This window comes from Pinus tabuliformis, chromosome 1_2, assembly GCF_031772625.1.
Source record: "Pinus tabuliformis cultivar Carrire ecotype Pingquan chromosome 1_2, CPIR1, whole genome shotgun sequence".
In the NCBI taxonomy this organism is placed as follows: domain Eukaryota; kingdom Viridiplantae; phylum Streptophyta; class Pinopsida; order Pinales; family Pinaceae; genus Pinus; species Pinus tabuliformis.
Window position 1 is genome coordinate 1298281687 of NC_142298.1, and position 23182 is coordinate 1298304868.

A 23182-nucleotide genomic window follows, 5' to 3' on the forward strand; every position below is an offset into this window, starting at 1 on the left:
CTTGAAAAAAAAAAAAAAAAAATTAACTTATTCTACTATCAATAAAAATTTCCATAATTTTGCTATATAATCAATTTGTAAAAAAATATACCACTTTAAACAAAGTGTTTATAATCTTTTCAATTATGTCAAACTAATATATATATATATATATATATATATAGTAATCCAAAGTTAATAAAATATATATAATTATTATTAAAAATATAAATTTATTCAAATTATCCCATAATATAATCAATTTGTAAAAAAATATACCCCTTTGAACAACCTTTTTATAATCTTTTCAATTATGCCAAACTAATAGATAGAAATAATAATCTAATTTTAATAAAATATATATAATTATTATTAAAAAAATCTAAATTTATTCAAATTACCCAATAGAATAAAATGAAATATAAATCTCCTTACCTAATCTTCAAGGCTAAAAACTTGTATGATTGGATTACTATCACATTCTTTAACTACATTTTCACCTATATTTTAATAAAATATATTTCTCGTTACCTACTTCTTCAGCAATATGCAATTGGCAATTAACTTTTAACCGCATTTTCTTGAAACTTGACGTATCTTATTACGACATTGTGCTGCAAATTAAATCCATGTAGCATTATATTTTATGTCATACTATTTTTATATACAAAATCGATGACGTGTAAATTAATTAATTTTACTTTATCATAAAAAATTTACAAATTAAGTCTATGTACCATAATATTTTTATGTATAAATTATGTGACGTGAAAAATAATTAATTTGGAAAATTAAGAGTCAATTCTTATAAAAAAAAAGAAATATTCAAATCTTATTAAACAAGTTGAAAATAAAAACCAATTCTAAAATTATAAAAATCCCTTAAACACTCAATTGTAAAAGTACAAAGATTACACCAGAAAAAATTCTTATACAAAAATTATACTAGTGGACATGATTTCAGGTATGTGTTACTTATGAAAGATTATGAATTTGGATTTCAAGAGTCGACAAATGATTTATCCTGTGATATACACCAAAGAATTTCTCATAAACTTGATATAGATGACAGAAGCCTAATAAAACAAAGTTTAAAAAATAACTGTATATATAGAAATTAAATTCTTTTTTATAAAAAATAGTAATTTGAAAACATTTTCAAAAATACAAAGTTCTCATACAAAAAAAATTTACATTTTAATCATATTACAACCGAACATACAAATTGAATTGATAACTATGGAATTAATTCACATTAACTACATCTCTCTCACATAAAATCCATATCCACAGCTTCACTTTCATATATGAGAACAGTGGGCCTTTCAAGATGGTGAAGTATAGCACACATCTTTGATTAGTGTGCACCCTCTTGACTTTACTTATGTCCAATGTTGAGAGTTGGCTCTTCTGCAAGCTGTTTATACCCTAGGGGGGTGCCAATCGGCCCTGCAAACCATGAATGTAAACATGCATCGGGAGCTCTCCAGTGGACTGCAGTACTGCCATTGAGAGAGCGAAAGGAACTCCAATCCTGCAGAATCAATCTTAAATCAGAAATCTTAGCTTTCATGCCTTTACAGCAATTGGCATGCATGGTGAACACATCCTTCAGTCCTGCTCTCGGCTCACAGAACCCACTGATGTACTTGGTATCAAGAAAAAACATCTTCAACCCTATTTCAGACAAGTAACTCCCTGATTTGATCTTGTTTAGCACATCCTGATCGTGCGAATTGGGGTACAATCTCCTGGAGTCATACCACCATTCATAAAACCTAATGCTTCTCTCACTGGAACGAACGAAGTTGAACCCCCCATTGACCGCATTTGATAGGTCGTGTGGATCGCCCGTGTAATGATCGCAGGCAATCTGAAAATCGGCTTTTTCATCAAACAATTGGAACGGATTCCGAAACCACAGTATATCCGCATCCTGATCAGTAAATCATACAGTAGAAAGAATCAAATTAATCATTGAATGGTACTACTATATATATCTGATTGAAATTTCTGACTGAAATTCCTGGCTCAGGTGGTATTTCAACCCTTAAATGCGGCGACCATCATTAGGGTTTTGATTACCTCTCTGATTAGAATTTCGATCAGTATTTCTATATTTATTGTCTGAGAACTATGAAATTGAAATATGCTTACAGAGAAAACAAAACTGTAACCCAACGCCAAGACATGTTTCAGAAATAAGATTCTAGCCCACATCATGTCCAAGTATTCTTGGCTCATAAAAACATTTTCCCTTGAAAGATCAGATCCTTCCTTAACCAAAAGATAGCAGTGCGGATGAATCTGTTGGCAACGCTTGAATGCTTCTTGGTCCACTGCAACGAGGAGGAGATGATTCAACAAATGTTGTATTCCTTCACCCATTCGAAAGCTCTGAAGGTACAAATCTAATACACTGTGTTCTTCTGCCCAAGCTGCGTTTATTGTTGTGATTATCACAGTCTTGTTTGGCATTGAAGCCTTTTTCAGAGCACTCTCTAAATCAGTGACAGTTGCAGACGAATTCAACTCTGCCCTCTGCAAGAGATTGGCACTTAATTCAATACTAAAAGCCATTGAAATCTATTTATAAAATCTGTGTGATCAATTTCATAACCAAAATATACAGATATTATTGTATGAGTTCCAGAGAATCAGAGGCAAGAAAATTTAATCTAATTGATAGAACCCAACTTACAAGGCTGATGGACGTGTAGAAACCCCTTCTGCCATCGCTGTGTCCAATTGGGGAATTAAAATGTGAGAGTGTGATCACTATTGCGAATATGCAAACGCATAATATAATCGCATATTTACAGATCGTTGTTGCCTGAATGGCCTGAAATTTGTTTGCAAGGCATTCGTTCACCATTGTTGGATCGACAAAAAAATTGTTTTTTTGCAGTCTAATGGTCCTCAGACCGAAATCCCTAGACTCACCGATACACAATAAATATTTGTAAACAATTGAAGAGAAATTATATAATTGTATGTCAAAACTGGAATGAACGATTCCACTGAGTAAGATGGCAGGCGGTTTGTGGGTCAGCCTGATCAGATAGTCAAGAAAGCAGGTGGGCCGGCAACCCTATTTCTCAGAAGGTTGCGAGTAGAAGATCTCCGTGGGCACTCCCTTTCAGTCTCAGTCATAGCAGCTTTTGGTTCATCTATGGTCACTCCGACAAAGTTGCATGGATTATCTTGAGAGTGTAACACACAATCGAAAATATATTGCCAATCCAAACATTAAAATTTCTGCAAATGTCATCGGTCTCTCATCAGGCGAACTTATACCTAATAATTGTGTTTCTGGTGAAGAACAGTAAGTTTTGTGCCGAGACCAGCAGGAGCACCTTTGCACGATCATAATCAAATTTGTGCAGAGAGAAGTAACAGTGTTAGGAGAGTAGATACCGATATTGTTGCCCTGAACTTCTTGGCATGAGGTGACAGAGGGGTTTGCATTGAGCCACAAATTTAGAGTCCTCCTTGTATTTCGATAGCCATTATATTTTCGTGGAGATAAATGATTTCAGTTGTCCCTATTGAAACACCAATTATGGTGGGGGCGTGATGTAGGAAAGTCGAATACAATTATGTTTCATGGAGTAAATTTTGGAATAAAGGAATTTTCCTTTTTTAATAATAAATTGATAAATATATTAGATAAATATCTAAGATTGGTTTATGGTTACTGTTTAAAAATTATTTGAAGATTATTTAGAATAATATGTATTAGCACAATCACATTTACTAATATGATAGACATATATAAACCACATTAATAATTATTATATATATATTTTTTAATAACTAATTATGTATGATTATTAATAACTATATAAATAATAACAACTATATTTATTTATGATTATTATATTAATATTATATTATATATTAAAATAATATTAAGATATTGTATGATATTTTATTTATTAATATTTAATTTTAATTATTTAATATAATTTAAATATTTAATAATAATATTAGTAATATTAATTAACAATAATAATCTTAATAACAATAATTATTTTAGTAAATGTGGTCGATATGCTCATACAACTTCATTTGTATCTATGACACAAATCATTGATAAATATATAATAATAATAATAATTTATTATTGTTGATGATGATGATGGTGGTTAACGTCCACTGAGACCATAACTTTGGTCTATCGGACCTAAAGAAACAAATTATTTAGTTTGATTTAAGATTTTATTCCTATGCTCAAAAACTTGGAGAGAAGCCTCCTGAGCTCACTGTAATTTTGACAACATAAAAGGCTAGGAAGGTCAGTATTGCAACAAAGATTTTGAAATTGAGATCTAATGTGTTTTATGCGGGGCACTCTAAGAGGAAGTGATTTTCATCCTCGATGTTTGAATTCTCACAGAGATGGTAGAACCTTTCCATCAATGGTGTTTGAGGAACTGCCCAATGAACCGTTTCATTATGGAGCTCATGAGAGTTTGTTCTAATCTTGGCTATATTAATTTTCTTCTTTGAGCTAGTTAAAACAGAGATACTTTTGAGCTTCTAGGGTGGGGTTGATGACCTCCTTATAATATCTTAATTTTCTTTTAGTTGCTAAATCTTTCTCACACCACATTTTTTCTTTGAACTTAGAAGTAACAATATTTTTAATGTTATTAATGTTTTGCAATGCAACATTCTCGTCGATCTCCCAATGCTTTAACCAAGCCCTGGTGTCTTTATACCAACCTCATTTGAGCCTTAGGTGCTTTTGACTAGAATTTAAAGCTGGCTTAGGAAGTCTATGTTCTCCTATGTTATTGAGTTTGTGCTTGTACAATAGAAGCCTAGTCATAGCTAGGCTCTCGATAGGGGAAAGACCCACTTCTATAAGGAGAATAGGATAGGGTGTGTTGCTTTTAATTTTTGAGGTTATACGTTATAAAACACTTCTGGATTTGCTCAATCTTTCTCCAGGATTCTCTGGAGATGCTACAACCCCAAACCTCACATTCATATAAGATAACTGGAGTGACTAAAGTTTCAAAGAGGAACTTCTTTCTATCCCACATTACGAGGTTTGCCGTTTTACAATTATTGTCAAGACCAAAGTAATCTTTCCATCCCCCATTAATCATTTTCTCAATGATATAGTTCCAGTTGAGCTTATGATGAATATCAATTCCTAGGTACTTGTAGGAAGACACTTCCTCCAAGTTACTATTATCATACATAAAGTTAGCGTAAGTGTCCTTCTTGGATTTGATAATCACAACTTTTGTTTTGTGAGTGTTAACAATCATACCCATGGTGGAGTAGAAATCTGTAAGAAGTATAAGTTGCTGATCAAGATCAGATGGCCACCTTGCGAGAAGAACAATATCGTTAGCGTAGAGAAGAAGGATGATGACTATCCTAGCTAAGATCGTGCCAACACATCCTGCTTCCTCTAAACAACCTTCTAGCTTGTCGATGTAAATGCCAAGTAGGGTAGGGGAGAGGGGGTAACCTTGTTTAACTCTGATATTATGCTTAACATCTTTGAACCACCCCTCATTTCTCTTTAACTTGGCAATTACATTCTTGTATAACCTTATAGCGGCAACTCTCAACTCAAAAGGAAACTTTAGCTCTTCTAATCTGTTCCAAAGGTTGTTTCTAGGAACTGTATTGAAAACCTTTTTAAAGTCCACAAAGCAACAAAAGAGATTGGATTTATCATTGCGGCATTCCTCCACAATCATCCTAAGCGTAATGAGGTGGTCTATTGTTGAGTGCTGCTTTCTAAAACCCATTTGGCCTTTAGCCCGCTTACCTTCACTTTCAAGCCATATGCTCAACTTCCTTTCCCAAATAATACCATATAACTTGGCTAGGAGAGGGTTGATCATAATTGTTCGATAATTAGAGGGGTTATTTGTATCCCCACTTTTAAAAATAGGGATCATGAGGCTTTGAGTCCATGGTTCAGGGAACCCTTGCTTGACCACTTGATTGAAAAGCTTGTGAATATGGGGGATGAGGACAGGACTCCAGTTTTTAAGATTTCTGCCTGGTAACCTTCAATGTCCTTATCTTTCCCATTAGCGAAGCGATTAACCCCAAAATCAATGTCTTCTAATGAGAAAATTTCTTGCGTTGTGAGCAGGGTTTCAAAGTTATCCATGACATTTGGAGATTCATAAATCTTTTTAAGATAGGAATTCCAGTCGTGTAAAGCAGTTTTATTATTATCTTTAGTTTTCCTAGTAAGAATCTGCCTCCATAATTTCTTAGGAGCTACCTTAGAGAGGTGTAAGAGATTCTCTTGTCTTTTACGAATATATTGCCTTTTTTTCCTTTTAGTTAGGGCTTTGTATATTTTTATCTTGCAAATTTTAAGAGATTCATCAATAACTTAATTTCTCTCCTCGCACTTTTACAATCTTTGTCATACCATGGTTTGGTTTTGCTTGTTCTTTTATTACTTGAAACTTTAATTGAGAACTTGTTAATAGAATATGAGAGGGTTGTAGTAAAATTATGATAGAGATATTCTATGTTGTCTATACTAGAAAAAGGAAGCAAATTAGTTTCTAATTCATTTAGAAAGAGATCTCTTTTATTTCTATCAAAGATTAGCTTCTTTTGGCTATAAGGATTATCTTCTATGGGATCTCTATGCATGGAAAAATTGAGATTTATAAGTAAAGGCCTATGATTAAAGTCAGGCTCATGGTCGTTTAAGATGTCAAAATTTGTTATTTCATTGTATAGAGGGAGATCAGAGATAACATAGTCTATCACGATGCTACCAAGCCCATGGATGCACGTCATCTGGCTAGAATTGGGCCACTTCTTTAGACCATTGCAAATTATGAGATCCTGAGCACTACAGAGCTTGACTAGCTCCGACCCAAACAAATTCTCCCTGAGCTCTTCAGGCTCCTTTTGTACCGGCTAGCTAGAGAAAGGTCTTTGTCTAACCAAAGAGGATTAGGGTTGGAATGATTACTTAGAAGAATAGCTTGGTTGCTTGAAGTTCGAGCATTAAAGTCACCCATTAAAAGGATATTGATTTCATTCCTTAGGCTAGAAATATCATTCTCTAAACCATTGTAAGGACTATTTTTATCTAGATTCTTTTTCTTATAGAAGTTAGAATTGATGGGGGGGAATAACAGATTGCTATCTAGGTCTTTTTATCGTAAGTGTCAATAATTTCTATCCAACTACATTAGTTATAAGGGTCGTTTTTATAAATCCTAGCATGGGGAGAGATGTTATTCTTAATGTAACAAGCTATACCCCCAATGTCTCTACGGGAGGATCCCTTATTCCAGGTATACCATAATGTAAAGCCATCTATGTTAGGGACCCTAGATTCTTCGTGCTCCCGACTTTCAACAAGCAAAATAATATCAACATCATTCGAGATCCAACTTAGCTTGGGGCCTTTGTTCCATGGAAAGCCTCGATAGTGCCAAGAAAGAATCTGGAGCATGTTGAATTGCTATTTATTATTATCTTTTTGGTTTCTATCTCGAATAATGACTTTTCTATTTCTGATTATTGCCCATTTTCCTTCCTTCCTAGCTTCTTTTACCTTTTGAACCTCCTTTCTCAATTCTACTTGATTTTTTGGAATGAGATCTTCATTTATAAATATCCCCATTCCTTTTAGACTTGAGGTTTTACTAAGTATGTCATACTTATGGTCAGTAGAGATCACCTTTATTCGGATCAACCTTCCTTTATTCTCAGTTAGTTTCCCCAACCTTGTTGCTTTTGTGAGACACATTGTTTCAATTTGTAATTTGTTATGTAATTCTGTTTGGGCTATGGCTAAAGTATCCTCGTCTACCTCCTCTTTCAAACCGAAGATTATAAGGTTCAAGGCCCTTTTGTTATGCTCATGGTCTAATTCTATCAATTTTTTCATTTCATATTTTAATTGGTTTCATATCTAATTTACCTACCACACTATTTAGGGTGAGGTGGCTATTAACTTTTTCTTCTAGCTCTTTAATCATGTCCTTCATTTTATGACTCTCTAAAGTATCAGCATCTACTTGCTGGGATTGTTTGGTTCATATCTCGATTTTGTTTTTCTATAGCCTGCAACCTAGTCTCCATTGCCTCTATCTTATTCTCCAATAGTCCTATTTTATTTTCTATTTGTTTTTGGATCTTGTCTTCAAGAGATGTGAATTTATTTTCCAGCATGATTGCTAACTTTGCTTGTATCTTGACTTCTATTTCTTCTCTACATTTCTCTAAAGACTCTATATACTCATAGAGGCTCTGTAAAGTAACTGTGTTAGGTCTACCTTTGGTAATCTTTCATAATTGTGGTGAATTATTCATACTTGAAAATATATGAGCAGATATGTATTAGAAAAAAATAAGTAATGTGTTTACCTGATATCAGCAAGCCAGACCATAGACGCACGTGCCCCAGATTGTTTTTCTATTACGTAGACAGATGGTAAATACATCACCCTAAATTATTACCGTAGAGAGATCCTAAATACATCACTTTAAATTATTACCGCAGAGAGATTATGAAAATAGTTTTCTTTGTTTGGATTCATAAGAGAGTTAATTAGTGGATGTAAAAATTATTTCAAGGTCAATTAGCATAATATATACTAGCACAACCACATTTACCAATGCGATTGATATAAGCTGATAGATGTGTATGAATCATATATCAATCACATTACTAATTCTTATGTGCACAACCGCATTTACCAATGTGGTTGATATAAGCCCATAGACATGTATGGAACATATATCAATCCATTAATAATTATTATGTGTATTTTTTAAAGACCAACTATTTATAATTATTAATAACTATATAAATAATATCATATTCTGATATATTTATATATTTATGATTATTATACTATATATTAAAATAATATTAAGTTATTATTATTATTTAATATAATTTAAATATTTAATAATAATATTAACTGATAATAATATTACTAAACCTTGTCTTGACGATGAACCACACTGGTTGGTTCGAAACGCGTTGACAAATGTAATATCATGTGATTTACAGCAAAGAATTCCTCATAAACTTGAGATGGATCACAAAAACCTCAATTCAACAACAATTATTTAGTAATAACAATAATTATTTTAGTAAATGTGGTTGTTATACACATAACACTTTATTTGTATTTATGAGACAAACCATTTAATAATAATAATAATAAAACTTTCTTTGTTTGGATTCATAAGAGAGTTAAATAGTGGAGGAAAACAATTATTTCAAGGTCAATTAGCATAATATATTAATTGATTTCAATTTATGTTTAATTTAGATTTTATTTTCTTTAAACTAAGTTGAATTTAGGTTGGGAGTTGTTTTATTAGATGAGAAAATGATTTACTCATTATTGGGATGTTATCATGCTTCTTGCGATAGTTGATTTCACCCAATTGTAGTTTCTATTTCCAATCCCTCTTTGGCACTGAGTCCCACTCAAACCAATTGGTCTATGGTCTACCTCTCATGGAATTTTATATCGAATGAAATGGGGTTAACTTCAATCCACTTATGTATGAAAGGGTAATTTAGATGTTATTTTATATGGATGTGAGGTTTGAGGTATTATCTCTAGAGAGTTTTAAGGAAGATAGAACATATAAAGGAATACTCTCTATTATATCCTCTTGATTAAAGTAAGGGTTTTACCCATTGAAAGTATTGCTATGACTAGGTATCTTATGCATGAGAAGAAGTTAAACAACATAGAAATTGAGAGGTTTCCTAAAATTGCTTCTAACTCTAACCACAACTCCACCTTCCTAAAATTTCTTGTAATTCTCACCAAAACCCTCACCTTTAGTTCAAGTGAGGATGACATTAGGATGCCCAATCTTAGCTAAATTTTTGGGGATAAAAGAAGAATTTGTTTTGCAAAGTAAGGATAATATTAAAAATATTATTACACTAAAATTAAAAAACAAATTAAGGGGTGATAAAAGGTTAGAGGGAAAATGAAAAGTAAGATATTTTAAGGAAGTATCTCTCTATCTTAATTAATGTAAGGAAGAAAATAAATTTTGTGAAAATAAAAATAAATTCTCATTCCCAAATCCCCATGGGATGAAAGAGTTGCTCAACTTTGCAACACTTAAAGGGTTGAAAATGATATGTAATTATATTTAAATTATCCATCTTATACTCACATTCCATCTAATTTTCAAAATATTTGCCACACTACCAACCTTCTTAACCTTTTAAATTAGTAAAACTATAATGATCTTGGATCATTTCCATTAATATTTGTAAAATATAAAAATAAAATGTTACATAATTTTTAATAATCTCTTATTTTTAAGATCCAATAAACCATATCTATTTTAGTAAATATTGATCATTATTTTTATAATTTTAAAAAATTTAATTATTATTTTTTTTATTAGAATTAAAATTTAATATATATTAAAAAAATATTAAAATTTTCTTATTATAATTAAATTTAAATCATTTAAATCATAAATTTTATGATTAAATTTAAATCATTAAAAAAATAATTAGAACTTTAAATATTGGACTCCGAATTATTATGTCATGAGATTCTAATAACCTTTAAAAAGTTGCAATATGATCGGGCTCCTCCCAATTATATATGATGGATAAATCCACAAGACAACAATCCTACCTCCTTCATATGATCGTACTCCTCATGTGATGTCGATGCTATGAGATCAAAGCACCACAAAATAGTGCTATTGGTTAACATGATGAGAATTAGGTACAATTTATAGTTTTATATCTTAAAATACTAAAAAAAAAATTAATAAGCAAAGTAAAAAATTGCGTAAATGTGATTGTTATTTTGATCTAATAAATTAAAACAAAATACAAAAATATCAAATATAATTATTAAAAGAATAAAAATTTCAAAAAATTTCAAAAAATAATAATAATAATATATATATATATATATATATATATATATATATATATATATTTATTATAATTATATATATATATATATATATATATATATATATATATATATATATATATATATATATAGATGTACATATACATAGATATAATTGAAATTAAAATAAAAAAAAATTATAATTTTTTCAAATTTCATTAGTTTAAATTAATTTTGAAGGTTTTGTTTTTTAAGGTTTAAAAATTTTAATAGTTTAGAGGAGATAGAGGAGACACCACAGAAATTTAGTTTTGTTAAGGGTAGCTGTGGCCCAAATCAAATGCAATCTCTGAGTGATTTTTGACAACTTAGATACCCCTAGATCATTGTTTATTGATGGTTGCTATCATTATATGAATCATTAATCCATGTGATTACAAGTGTATAGAATCTTTATGGTACAAGTGTATTTGTATACAGTGCAACTGTATTGAATCCTTTGGGTTCAAGTATGTATCAATCAAGTGCATTTAATCTCTGCAGTGCAAGTGTGTATTAAATATTTACAACACGAGCGTACTGAACCCCTATGTGATCCGGATTTAAATAGGAATGCAACAAATTGCAGATATAACCATAAATACAGAGATGCAGCAGAAATAACATTTCATTTCATTAATATCAAATACTGAAATATGCTTACAAACAGAATGGGAATAAGACTAGCTCGGCCAATGGTAGCTTATCTCGGAGAAGAGATGTGGCGGCTACATGCCTCTGAACTGAGTTACAATGAGGCTCAAGGGCCTTTTTATTATTGAACAATACGAGAAAACCCTAAACAACCAAAACCCTAACCCGAGGAGATGTAACACCAAGATTTTATGGGCCCTGTTGGGGTTAGTTGGGAAGCCAACTTGTCGACGTCGTAACTTGGTCATATTATCTCTGTTTGACGCGTATGATACCTCATTGGAAAGGTCTCTCTGAGGTCTACAGTTGAAATCACATTTTTTAAATCAAAATCACTGCAGGAATTTTTCCAAAAAAAATGTCATTTAGGGCCTCAAAATGGCTCCAGAAGTTCAGAACCTGAAAAACAACCAAAAATAGTAAATTGTGCTACAATTAAGGAAACTGAACAAAAATGAAAGAATAATGGTGAGGGTCTAAGTAGAATAGGTGGGTGGCCACCAATATCCACCTGGATCAGTCCTCCCCCCTTAGGAAGAAATGATCTCCTTTGCATTAAGTTCCTCCATGCGATCAGGAAATGTTTGCTGAACTTGGTCCCAGGTGAGCCATTTGACTTGGTGCACTAGTTGGTTGTCTTTGACAAATCGATACAATTGGCTCTTCTACTAGATACTATTCTTGATCTGCATGTCCATGATCTAATCAACTGCAGCTTGTTCCATGTAGTCTGGATTTAACTCTATTGGTGTGAGTTGTTCTGCAATGTCAGATGTGTCCAGTAATGGTGGAAAGCATGGCCGAAGGAAATCCACATTTAACACTAGGTGCAAGACAAGGAATGGGAGAATGTTAAGCTCAAAAGAATTATTTCCCATGGCCTTGATGATGCTGTATGGCCCATATCAAAGCAGGTGAATCTTGTGGTGGGGCCTACGAGGTGCTCCTCCTACAAATGTAGCCAAACTTTATCGCCCACCTGGAACTTATGTGGTGCCCGGTGAATCTTGCAGTGGGGCCCCGCGTGGTGCTCCTTCTACAGATGTAACCAAACTCTATCGCCCACCTGGAACTTATGTGGCACCTGATGCTGATCATGTTGCTGCTTGTACTTAGCATTGGCTTTGTCCAATATTTCATGGACCTGTTAGCAGATGTGTTGAATGTTCTCAATGAAGCTAATTTCCTTATCGACTATGAACTAGACATGAGCCGAATCTGCCTGCGTCACTACAAATGGTATGGCCACATCAATGGGTCATAGTGGTTGGAATCCCAACCCAACTGAAACGGGTTATGTCCAGTCGAATTGTGGAGAGCCTGGTTATAGTTGTGTTGGACATAGGGGAGGCTCGCATCCCATGTGCGCAGATTCTTTGAATTGTACATGCACAAAATGTGTATGATCATCCTGTTGACGACCTATGTCTAGCCATCAGTTTGGGGATGGAAATATGTGGACCTAGTGAGCTTGGTGTCCAACATCGACCAAAAACTATACCAAAATGTACTAAGGAACCTGTTGTCCCGATATGTGATGATAGACTGTGGGATCCCAAAGTGTACCCACACTCGTTCAAAGAAGAGTTTAGCAGTGGCTTCTACTATGATATTCTTCTTGTAGGCTGCCATAATGGTCATCTTCAAGAATCTGTTGATGATCACAAAAGAACAGTTGTTTCCATGCTTAGTAGAAGGAATGCCCGACATGTAGTCCATGGAGATGGATTCCCAAGGTTGACTAGGGGTAGGCAGTGGAGTATAGAGGCCTTGCTTCTTGATGGTTGATTTGGATGGCACAGGCAGTGTAGGATTTGATGTACTTGCCGACATCCTATCGAAGATTTGGCCAATAGAAATACTTCTGCAGTACTGCCACCATTTTCTTGACCCTGAAATGCCCAACGACCTGATTGCAGTGCGGTTGCAAAATCATCTTGGCACACTCGCTTAAAGGAACAAAAAGGTGTCCTAGGTGGCATAAGAGAGCATCCTAGAGGTGAAAATGTGGAACTTGCTAACCCTCCAAGAGCATATGGTATGTGTCGCCGAATTCTGGGTCACTTTTGTAGAGAAGTGGCCAATTAGAAGTCTCATGCCCACAAGTGTTGAGCAAGGTGGTTAATGTCATGATTGGTGGTCGACTAAGGTTTTCTGCAACATTATTGGTGCTACCCTTCTTGTAGTTGATATTCAAAGGGAACTGTTGCAGATATGTGGACCACTTCTAATGTCAATCATTCTGCAACTTCCTTTGTGTTTTTATGAATTGTAGGGGTCAGTGGTCTATGTGGATGACCATTTCCTTCCCCAAAATGTAATGCTTCCATTGTTAGTAGCCTTGCACAATGGAATATATCTCTTTTTCATAAGTGGGATACCTCTATATTATGTCTGCAAGTGTCTCACTATGATATGCCACTCGATGCCCTTGTTGAGTAAGGACTATACCAATAGCATAGTCAGAGGCATCTTTCTCGATCTCAAATAGTTGTTGCAAGTCTGGTAATGTGAGCACTGGTGCAAAGAAGAGGTGGTGTTTCAACTCCATGAATGTCTTTTGTTGAGATTCATCTCAAAATAATTTTGCTTTTGCTCCTCCCTTGGTGACTTGATTCAAGAGCCAAGTGATATGAGAGAACCCCAACACGAACTTGTGGTAGAAATTGGAAAGACCCAGAGAGTTGAGGAGATTTGTCACAGTGGTTGGGGCTAGCCAATCCTAAATGACTTGGATCTTGGCTGGATCCACATGCACCCCCCGTCCATCAATAATGTATCCCACATACTGAACCTAGGTCATGCGAAAAGTGCATTTCTCCAAATTAGCACACAGCTTCTGTTGCCGCAGTGTTTAGAGAACCTGTCAGATGTGGTGGAGGTGCTCTTCCAAACTCTGGCTGAAGATTAGGATGTCATCCAAGTATACAACTACAAATGATTTGGTGAATGGCCACAAGATTTCATCCATCAACCTCATGAAGGTTGCAAGAGCATTCATCAGCCCGAAAAACATAACCAACCATTCAAAAAGGTCATCCTTGGCTTTGAAGGCAGTCTTCCACACATCAGAGGGTTCAATTGGTACTTGGTGATATCTGGACTTCAATTCGATCTTGCTGAAATATTTTTCCTCCTTGAGTTGGTACAGAGGGTCATCAATCCATGGGATCAGGTAGCTATTCCGAACAGTGATCTGTTCAGCGCCCGATAGTCTATACAGAGTCTCCAAGTCCCATCCTTCTTCTATACCAACATGATCGGGCTCCCATAAGGTGATGAATGCTACCAGATGTGACCTTTATGCAACAGCTCCTGAATTTGCCTCTTGATTTCATCATTCTCTAGAACAAAGCACCAATAGATTGGTCCATTGGGCAACGATGTACCTAGTGTCAGATCGATGGAGTGCTTGACCTGAAATTGCAAAGGTGCCCCTATGGGGGAGGTGAATATTTCCTCGTAACCCTCCACAGCCTTGTTCATCTATTGTTGTCGTTTAGAGGGGCCCTCTCTATAGGTCATGGCCACCATCTTCTTCTTTCCCTGAGGACGTATCATCAAGAAAAAAATTCCTGGTTTTGGAAATGAGCTTACTGCATTGTTTTGTAGTAACTAGAGAGATGAAAGTAGGCGGTGCTACCTTTGGTATCCTATACAAATCATTTCCCAAGGTAACTATAACAACAGGAGGCCTTGACTCATACACAACATGTTGCTTCCACAAGTATGGTTGGCCTAATAATACATCAAAAACATCAAGGGGAGGAACATCACATAATACCTCATCCGTGAAGGGCTTGATGTGGTATGGAAGATGGAAATGTTGGCTCACGTGAAGATCCCTTCCTTGGTGAAGCCACCCGATGGTGTATGGTTGTGGGTGTCCGCTGGTCAGTAAGCCCAACCGCTTCATGAACTCTACTACATTAAGGTTCTTTTGGCTTTTGCTGTCAATAATGAATTGAAGTGGGGAACCCTTTACCCACATCTAGGAGTTGAAGAGACGCTCCTCCTCCTCTATATCTTCACATTCCTCCTTCTATATCTTCGTGATGGCAATGATGGCATTGAGCTCCACATCGGTGATATGCTTCCCTTTTCCATTCCCCTTGTTAGGTTCTAACTCAGAGTTGGAACATCCATCTGATTTCGAAGCCTTCAGGTCAGCCACTAGGGACTACTTGGCCCGAAACTCACTTGTGTTGTGAGTGGAGATCTTATGGAACTCACACCACTTTCCCATGTCCTTCTTTAGATTTACAATGATTTCCTTTTCTTTTGGCTTTGGCAGGTTTTCCTGGGTTGTCCCGCCTTGGATTTTTCCTTTGTTCTATGGTTTGGGGACGCCTTTCCCTTGCATTGGATTCACAAATCCAAAGTCTTGATTCTTCTGTTTAAACTTCTACTTGATCTTGACAGTGTATCGGTATGTCGTACCAGGTGAGGAGATGTTTAGGAACTCCATCTCATCCTGGACATATCTGTGTAGGTAGTCATGGTACTTGAGTACCAAATGTTTCTCAGAATACTTGATACCTAACTTTGTTCAAAGGGTATGAAAGACATTGGTAAACTTCGGCACATCTTGGTCCCTTCCCTGCTGCAACATGGTCCACTTTATGTATTTTTCCTCATATTTCCTAATAGGGTAGTGCTGCTCCTTGATGGTGTCCCGTAAAGAATTCCAAGTGGGAATGGCTAAAAATAGTGAGGTTGTACTTTCATCCTTTTTCTCACAGTAGGTTTCCCACTAGTCCTTGATGTGGGGGGCAGCTTTGAGAAGAGAAAAAGTAATATTTTCCCTGCTGGAAAAGTCATGAACAGAAAAATATCCTTCTAGTAGATTTAACCATTTATCTATGGCATCTGCATCTATTCGGCCCTCAAATATTGGAATGTCAAAGTCTACTTGTACCTTAAAAGGTTTGGAGCCTCTAGAGTGGCTGTTGGATGTGGATGTACCGCCGGTGGGCATCCGTTGAAGGATCTAGGAAAATTTATCCATCATCGCGTTCCTTTATTTCTTGAGGGCCTCCAAAAATATTTTTATAGGATCTCCTGCTCCCTCATCCTTCTTTTCTCCCCCCATGGGTAGCCGTCGGAGTTTGCGAGGTTGATCTTGCAAAGGTTCAACCAGATCGAGCCCTAACTCCTTATATCCCAACCTTGTTGGGGACACGCAAAGAAAAAATGGAGAAAGAGAAGACCAATATGATACCATTGATCTAGATTTAAACAACAACACAAAAAATTACAGATATAACCATAAATATAGAGATGCAGTAGAAATAACACTTAATTTCATTAATATCAAATAATGAAATATTCTTACAAATAGAATGGGAATAAGACTAGCTCGGGCGATGGTAGCTTATCTATGAGAAGAGAAGTGGCGGCTACATGCCTCTAAACTGATTTAAAATGAGGCTCAAGGGCCTTTTTATTATTGAACAATAAGGGAAAATCCAGAGCAACAAAAACCCTAACCTGAGGAGATGTAACACCAAGAGTTTATGGGCCTGGTTGGGGTTAGTTGGGCAGCCAACCTCCTGGCGTTGTAACTTGGTCATATTATCTTTGTTCGATGCATATGATACCTTGTTGGAAAGATATCTTCTAGGACTATAGTTAAAATTTAAATTTATTAGAAAATTACTAAAGGAATTTTGCCAAAAAAACCTCGTTTAGGGCCTCAAAATGACTCTAGAAGTTCAGGACCCAAAAAAATCCCAAAAATAGTAAACTGCACCAAGTGGAATAGGTGGGTGGCCCCCAATATCCACCTAGATCACTATGGTGTGAGTGCATTTAACCCTAAGGTTTGTTGAATGCCTTATTATGAAAGTGTATTGAATCGTTTTGGTGCAAGTGTATTTAATCCCTACAATGCAAGTGTATTGAAACTTTGCACTGTGAGTGTTGATACTATTTTTTACCTGACCTGGGTAATAGTGTAACATGAAACCAAAAAAACCCTAACTGGTACCACCCCTTTTTACATCACCTATGAAAACAAGCAAAGTCTCACTAGAGGCATCAATGGGAGTTGTAACAACTAGGTTTCTGCAGTAGTGAGGGGAAAGGGAAAGTGTAATGAGAAAGAATTGTATATTGCTCAACATTTGATTCGAACACCAACCTTGATATCATACATCCAAAACATTTGCAATAACATTGTTAAATGAAACCAAAATTTAAAAGGGGGTGTCTCATTTACACAGACTGCTGAAATCAATTCATTTGTACATTAAAATATCCGAAAAGGATTATAATTAAAAATTTTGCAATTAGTTTACAACACATAGGAAAATGAAAATAGAGAGAACTCCAACCATCTTTTATTTTTTCCAAAAGAGTGTTAGGTACAACACATACATCCTTACCACATTATTTCTAAATAGGGAGTCCATACAGGTGAAGATGGTTTTCGATAGAGGAGGAATAACCACATTATTTCTCCTCACCTCACCAACCTAAATTCAACATTACAAAGATACAACAAAAGACCAAATAACCCACTATTTTCCAACAAATCAACTAGTAGCTAACCAACTAGCCAATAGTGAACCAAAAATGAGGCAATCTCCATCCATTCAACTTGGGAATTATACATGATTACATAGGCTAGAATACCATGGGAAATACCCAAGTATAAAACTACCATGGGAATTACCATGGGTATATATGCCACTTTCTAAGCGAGAGCAAATCAAAACACATGCTCAACGACATAGTTAAATTCAGTCATTCTTTCATTTTCACTTTCGTGCTATGCCTTCTACATGATTCTCTCTTCTACATCAATTTTTCATGTTCATTCAAAACTACACAATGCTTCAGTGCATTGTTTTTTCTCTATCCTTCTACGTGCACTGCCAAAACTACCTTAGAATGTATTCAATATTGTCAACCTAAAACTTTCCCAGTAGGCCCCCAATACACTATCGTGGATTGTCCCAAGCCACTCATCATTTTTTTTATTCCAATAATATTTTAGAGTCCCTTACTTCGGTGAATACAAATCTTACTATGATGTCATATCCTCAGACGTCTACTACTACTACTTACTGCGACATGATCATTCACAGAGGCTGAAGCCACTACTTTTGCACAAATATTTTCATGCCACCTCTCAATGCATGTAGAGTCATTTCCTTTTGGATGTTGTGTTCTACATCGAATCGACCAATGAGACAATTCCATTCAAATTTGATCCTGAGATGTGAGCTATAGGTAGCACCATGATAAATTTTCTAGCTCAACAATACCTCCCTAATTATAATATCTCATAGAGTTATCTTAGCTTCTCTCAACAAATTAATACACCCTTTGGAAAACAACATTCCCTTCATCAGATTTCCTGACACCTCCAAACATAATGTACTAACTCTAAACCTTCACAATTTTGAACCCCTTTAGAACCTCTAATGATGCATTATGTTTCATCGGCCCATGACGCTAACGTTTGTCCTTATATCACTACACTCCATGTCTTAGTGAATGAATGTAATAACAAATATGAATTCCTTACTGTATTTAGATACTTGACACACTTCAACATTCTATAATCACATCTCTGTGGATAACCCAACATGATTTTAATCACATCAGTCTTGATCTAACTTTCTGCAAAAATTAATAGCTCTTTAGTGATGGCTTGATCGACAAGTGCCTAGATACAAATATCATCCCATCCATAATTATAGATGTCACATCGACACCCATAACTAGTCTCCATGTCATCGATACATTCCTTTAAAGGCTGAAGAGATAAAATGCTCTTCGTGTATAAGCATGGTAATCTCCTCGATGTAAGCTACATTGTTATTTTCCTATACTTTTGTCTACGGATCACTACATGTTTCTATAGTTACCAATCGACTCACTTTATGATAGTTTTGGGCCCCATCCTTGGTCACTCTTATGCTTTACACCTAGCTTTCGATATGGCATCCACCCCCAACACTGCGTGTTCCTCACCACTGTGACACATTTATGTCTTACGGTCCCCTTTAAGGTGACAAGATCCTTCATGTAATGGTGGAGGCTATACACCCAGCTACTACTTCTACATCAAACTACTACGCTATCCTAATCTACAAAAAAAACAAAAATTAGCAATTCCATCCTTTTATTTATATACATAGTGGAATTTTGAAATATTCTTGCTCAATGTCACGTGGAAGACTGGTTATCCTTATACAGTTTCAGCCCGATTCCATTTACATAGCCTTCTAAGGGTTCACCATTGAGCTTTTCCAATTTCATGATGCCTACATATATTACAGTCTTGATCATATATGGGCCAATAAAATGCATCTGAAGCTTCCCTGGGTACTTCAAAAACTCACTAAAGTCAAAACTAGGTCCCTTGGATGAAATTGTTTGTGCTTGATACAATGATCATGCCAAGATTTATCTTAGGATTTCTGCACATTTTGATGAAATCCTAAAATCATTTTATCCTCTTATAACTATAATAACTCCTCAAGCCTCTACTCTAGGGAACCAATCTCAATCATTTGTGTAAAAATCAGTTACAGGTAGACTAGCAACTAGAAACCCGATTTGCATCATAGTTTCTTGCTCATATAATAGTCTAAATGGTGTCTACCCAGGAAACCGTTTACAAGTTTTCTTGTAGGCCCAAATCACTGCAAGTATTCCAAGCCCTAAATCATATATATTTTCCTTACAAACCATTTTTAGAGCATTCTTTGAGATTTTATTAAAATTCTCCACTGTACAATTAGCTTGAGGATGATATGTTGTACTCTTCTAGTGATAAATCATGAAATCTTAGGTTATGTTGTAATGGTCCTATCTATGAAATGTGTACCCTGGTAACTCATAAAATCTCTAGGAAAGCCAAATCTAGTAACCACATTCTCAAACAAAAATTATGCAACACTCTCTATGTTCCAATCCCTCACTGGTGTTGTTTTGGCCCATTTGGTCAAATAATTTTTTACAATAATTATATCTTGTGTCGTATTGTTAAGTTGGTACATTGATATGACACACAAATTATATTTCAACAAACTAGCCATTGACCATTGTAATGGAAAACACTTATGCATTAGGTAAAGTGTTGTATAGATTATAGGTATCTTCTCATGTGTTGATTCTAGATAAGTGATCTATGTCTACATTTAACTGCTCATGCTTGAATACCACCTCAAAATCATACTCTCGAAACAATAATAACCACCTTCATATCTCCCCCCCCCGCCCAACACAAGCTTCTTCACTAGGTATCTCCGCATTGACTAATCTATATATAAATTGAACTTATTCCCTAGCAAATAGTTCCAATACTTTTGCAATGCATAAACCATGGAAAATCCTTTGTGCTCCGTAGTAGTATAGTTCTTCTTTAGTGTTGATAACTTCCTACTAGAAAAGGAAAATAGTTGGTCCAAATATCCTTCCCCTGGTTGCGCTAAAATTTCTCCTAACTCAACAAATGAAGCATCCACATGCACATAAAATTCTTTTGTCTAGTCTAAAAAAATAAAAAAATGGTGTGGTAACCATCTTATCCTTCAAAATATCAAGGGCCTATTGACATTATTATAGGCCATTTTTTCACATATAGTTAATAGGCCCACAAATTGGATTAATCAATAGCTATGAACACCTTGTCATCATCCCTACAGAAAGCCCTATGCATGACTCTCCCAAATCCCTGAGTTTATAGGTCTGACCACTTCAAATTAGTGCTTTCAAGGACTAACACACCCTATCCATTTAGGGATCTACGTTTAGCAGTAGGTTACTTAGTTATGCACCAACGTTGATCAACAACATGTTGTCCCTTGTTGGGGATACGCTAATTCTAGAAATTCAGGAAAATTAAAAAGAATTCTAAAGCTTCCTCTTCCATAAGCTTCCATGAGTTGTTTCAACCATTTACTTTGGATAATAATTTTGAATCCTATATGATCCTACCTTGGATATTTCACCTCTTATCCCTTGATCTTATCCTCCCCTCTTAAGTGGATCTCAAGAATAGATTGGTAAATGGATAAGGATTCCTAAACTACCACACTCTCCTATAAATTTACAACCATATACAACATCAGGGTTGGCTTTTGGAGACTAATCATACCCTCATGCTGCTACCTTGAATCTAAGAGAGTCATCATCTTCATGCATTAGGGTGAAATTGAGGTGTGCTTTATGACAAGGAAGGACAAGTCAACTTGGGGAGATCTCTACAAGATCAGCTACTATTCTTGGTTTTAAACTCTCTCCTATTCATATTAATACAAAGAGTATATTGTTTTCCTATATGTGTTATGTTATGTTTACATTCATATATTTCAATGCTTTGTTGATCCATTGAATAGAGTAATTGGATAATGCTACATAGATGTCATAGATCTTTGGCTTGTGTTGATTGTATGTGTAGGTTATAATTATAGAAATCAAAGCTACGATTGGAGCTTATGATCCGAGAGGAGAGAAGAGCTTGCAACAAATCCCAAGTAAGCCTCTTTCCATTCTTCAATTTCTCTAAGGGAAACTTTATATTCTTTTCTTTATGTTGTTCTAGACCAGTCCACTAGGTCTAGGGAAGATACTTTTGTCTGCAGTCATAAATTTTGCATAACAAACATTATTCCATCTAATGAAAAGGTACCTATTTATTCAATAGTATTTTTATGGGCATGATTATGTGAACATACCCCTTAATGAATTTTTGTTAATAACTAGCATGACCCAAAATGGCCCGTAACTATCGAATATAAGTGGGATGAGGCATATCCAAAATAATTGTAATATTGGTAGGGTCCACTAACAACCCCTACATACACACAATGTGACCCAATAAAATTCCCAAAGGAGAACAAAAAATTTACTTCTTCAAATTCAAAGAAATCAACAAATGACAACACCCATCTAACATCAACTATAGTACCTCTATATGCTTATTTAACAAGTTAAACATGGTGTAGTCATATAGGTCCTCCTCCAGGAATTTATGTATAAAATCTTTGAGTGCTACTATGATGATCTCGGAAAAAACTACTTGAGCATTCTTCCGACTGAATGGCATCACTGTCCATTGATAATAGCCCCACTCAGTAAAAAAATAGTTTTGTAATGATCTTCCTTAGAAATATGATTATGTTGATAACTAGAAACTCCATCGGTAAAAGAATACATCTCATGACTACCAACATTACCAAGAACATCATCCATGAATAGGGTAGGAATTAGATTGTGCACATAGAAATCGTTGATCATTCTCATAGCAAAATAGATTTATATGTCTCTTGTTTTTTCTACACCACCATAGCACTGATCCACTCTGACTCCTCTATTGGTTCAATGATTGTTTCCTTTAGCATGTAGTCCAATTATGGTTTTACCTTTTGTTTATAAACTATCTTTATCCTATAGGGTCTCTTCTTGACATACTTCACATTTGGATTTAAAGGAATCTTCATCTCATTTAGTTCACCCAATATGCCTTTCATCTCCACAAAGGTGTTTGTAAATAAATCCTAATACTCTCTTAGTATATCTTGTTGGACACAGATTCTCATTGATGTCAATATGGAAATATTCAAGGTAGGAGACAGAGCCAAAGAAGAGGAGCACACAGAGCCAAGAGGAGCCAAGAGGAG

General features: G+C 35.2%; 1 protein-coding gene across 1 annotated transcript; it reads right to left on the reverse strand.

Moving 5' to 3' along the window:
- Positions 1 to 1196: 1196 nt before the first annotated feature.
- LOC149210989 (uncharacterized protein At4g15970-like) lies at positions 1197 to 3417 on the reverse strand. Its single transcript, XM_089394511.1, has 3 exons — positions 2681 to 3417; positions 2137 to 2520; positions 1197 to 1915 (listed from the first exon to the last, which is right to left on the reverse strand). The coding sequence occupies exons 1-3, from the start codon at positions 2852 to 2854 to the stop codon at positions 1358 to 1360; spliced, it is 1116 nt and encodes a 371-aa protein (XP_089250637.1). The 5' UTR covers positions 2855 to 3417; the 3' UTR covers positions 1197 to 1357.
- Positions 3418 to 23182: the final 19765 nt, after the last annotated feature.

What these genes read in the sequence shown, in the direction of transcription:
- LOC149210989 (XM_089394511.1), bottom strand. Translation starts at nt 2,854, where the DNA reads ATGGTGAACGAATGCCTTGCAAACAAATTTCAGGCCATTCAGGCAACA. An exon ending in TCTACACGTCCATCAGCCTT is followed by an intron (nt 2,521 to 2,680) that starts GTAAGTTGGGTT and finishes AATCTCTTGCAG; the next exon opens with AGGGCAGAGTTGAATTCGTC. An exon ending in GTTACAGTTTTGTTTTCTCT is followed by an intron (nt 1,916 to 2,136) that starts GTAAGCATATTT and finishes TTTACTGATCAG; the next exon opens with GATGCGGATATACTGTGGTT.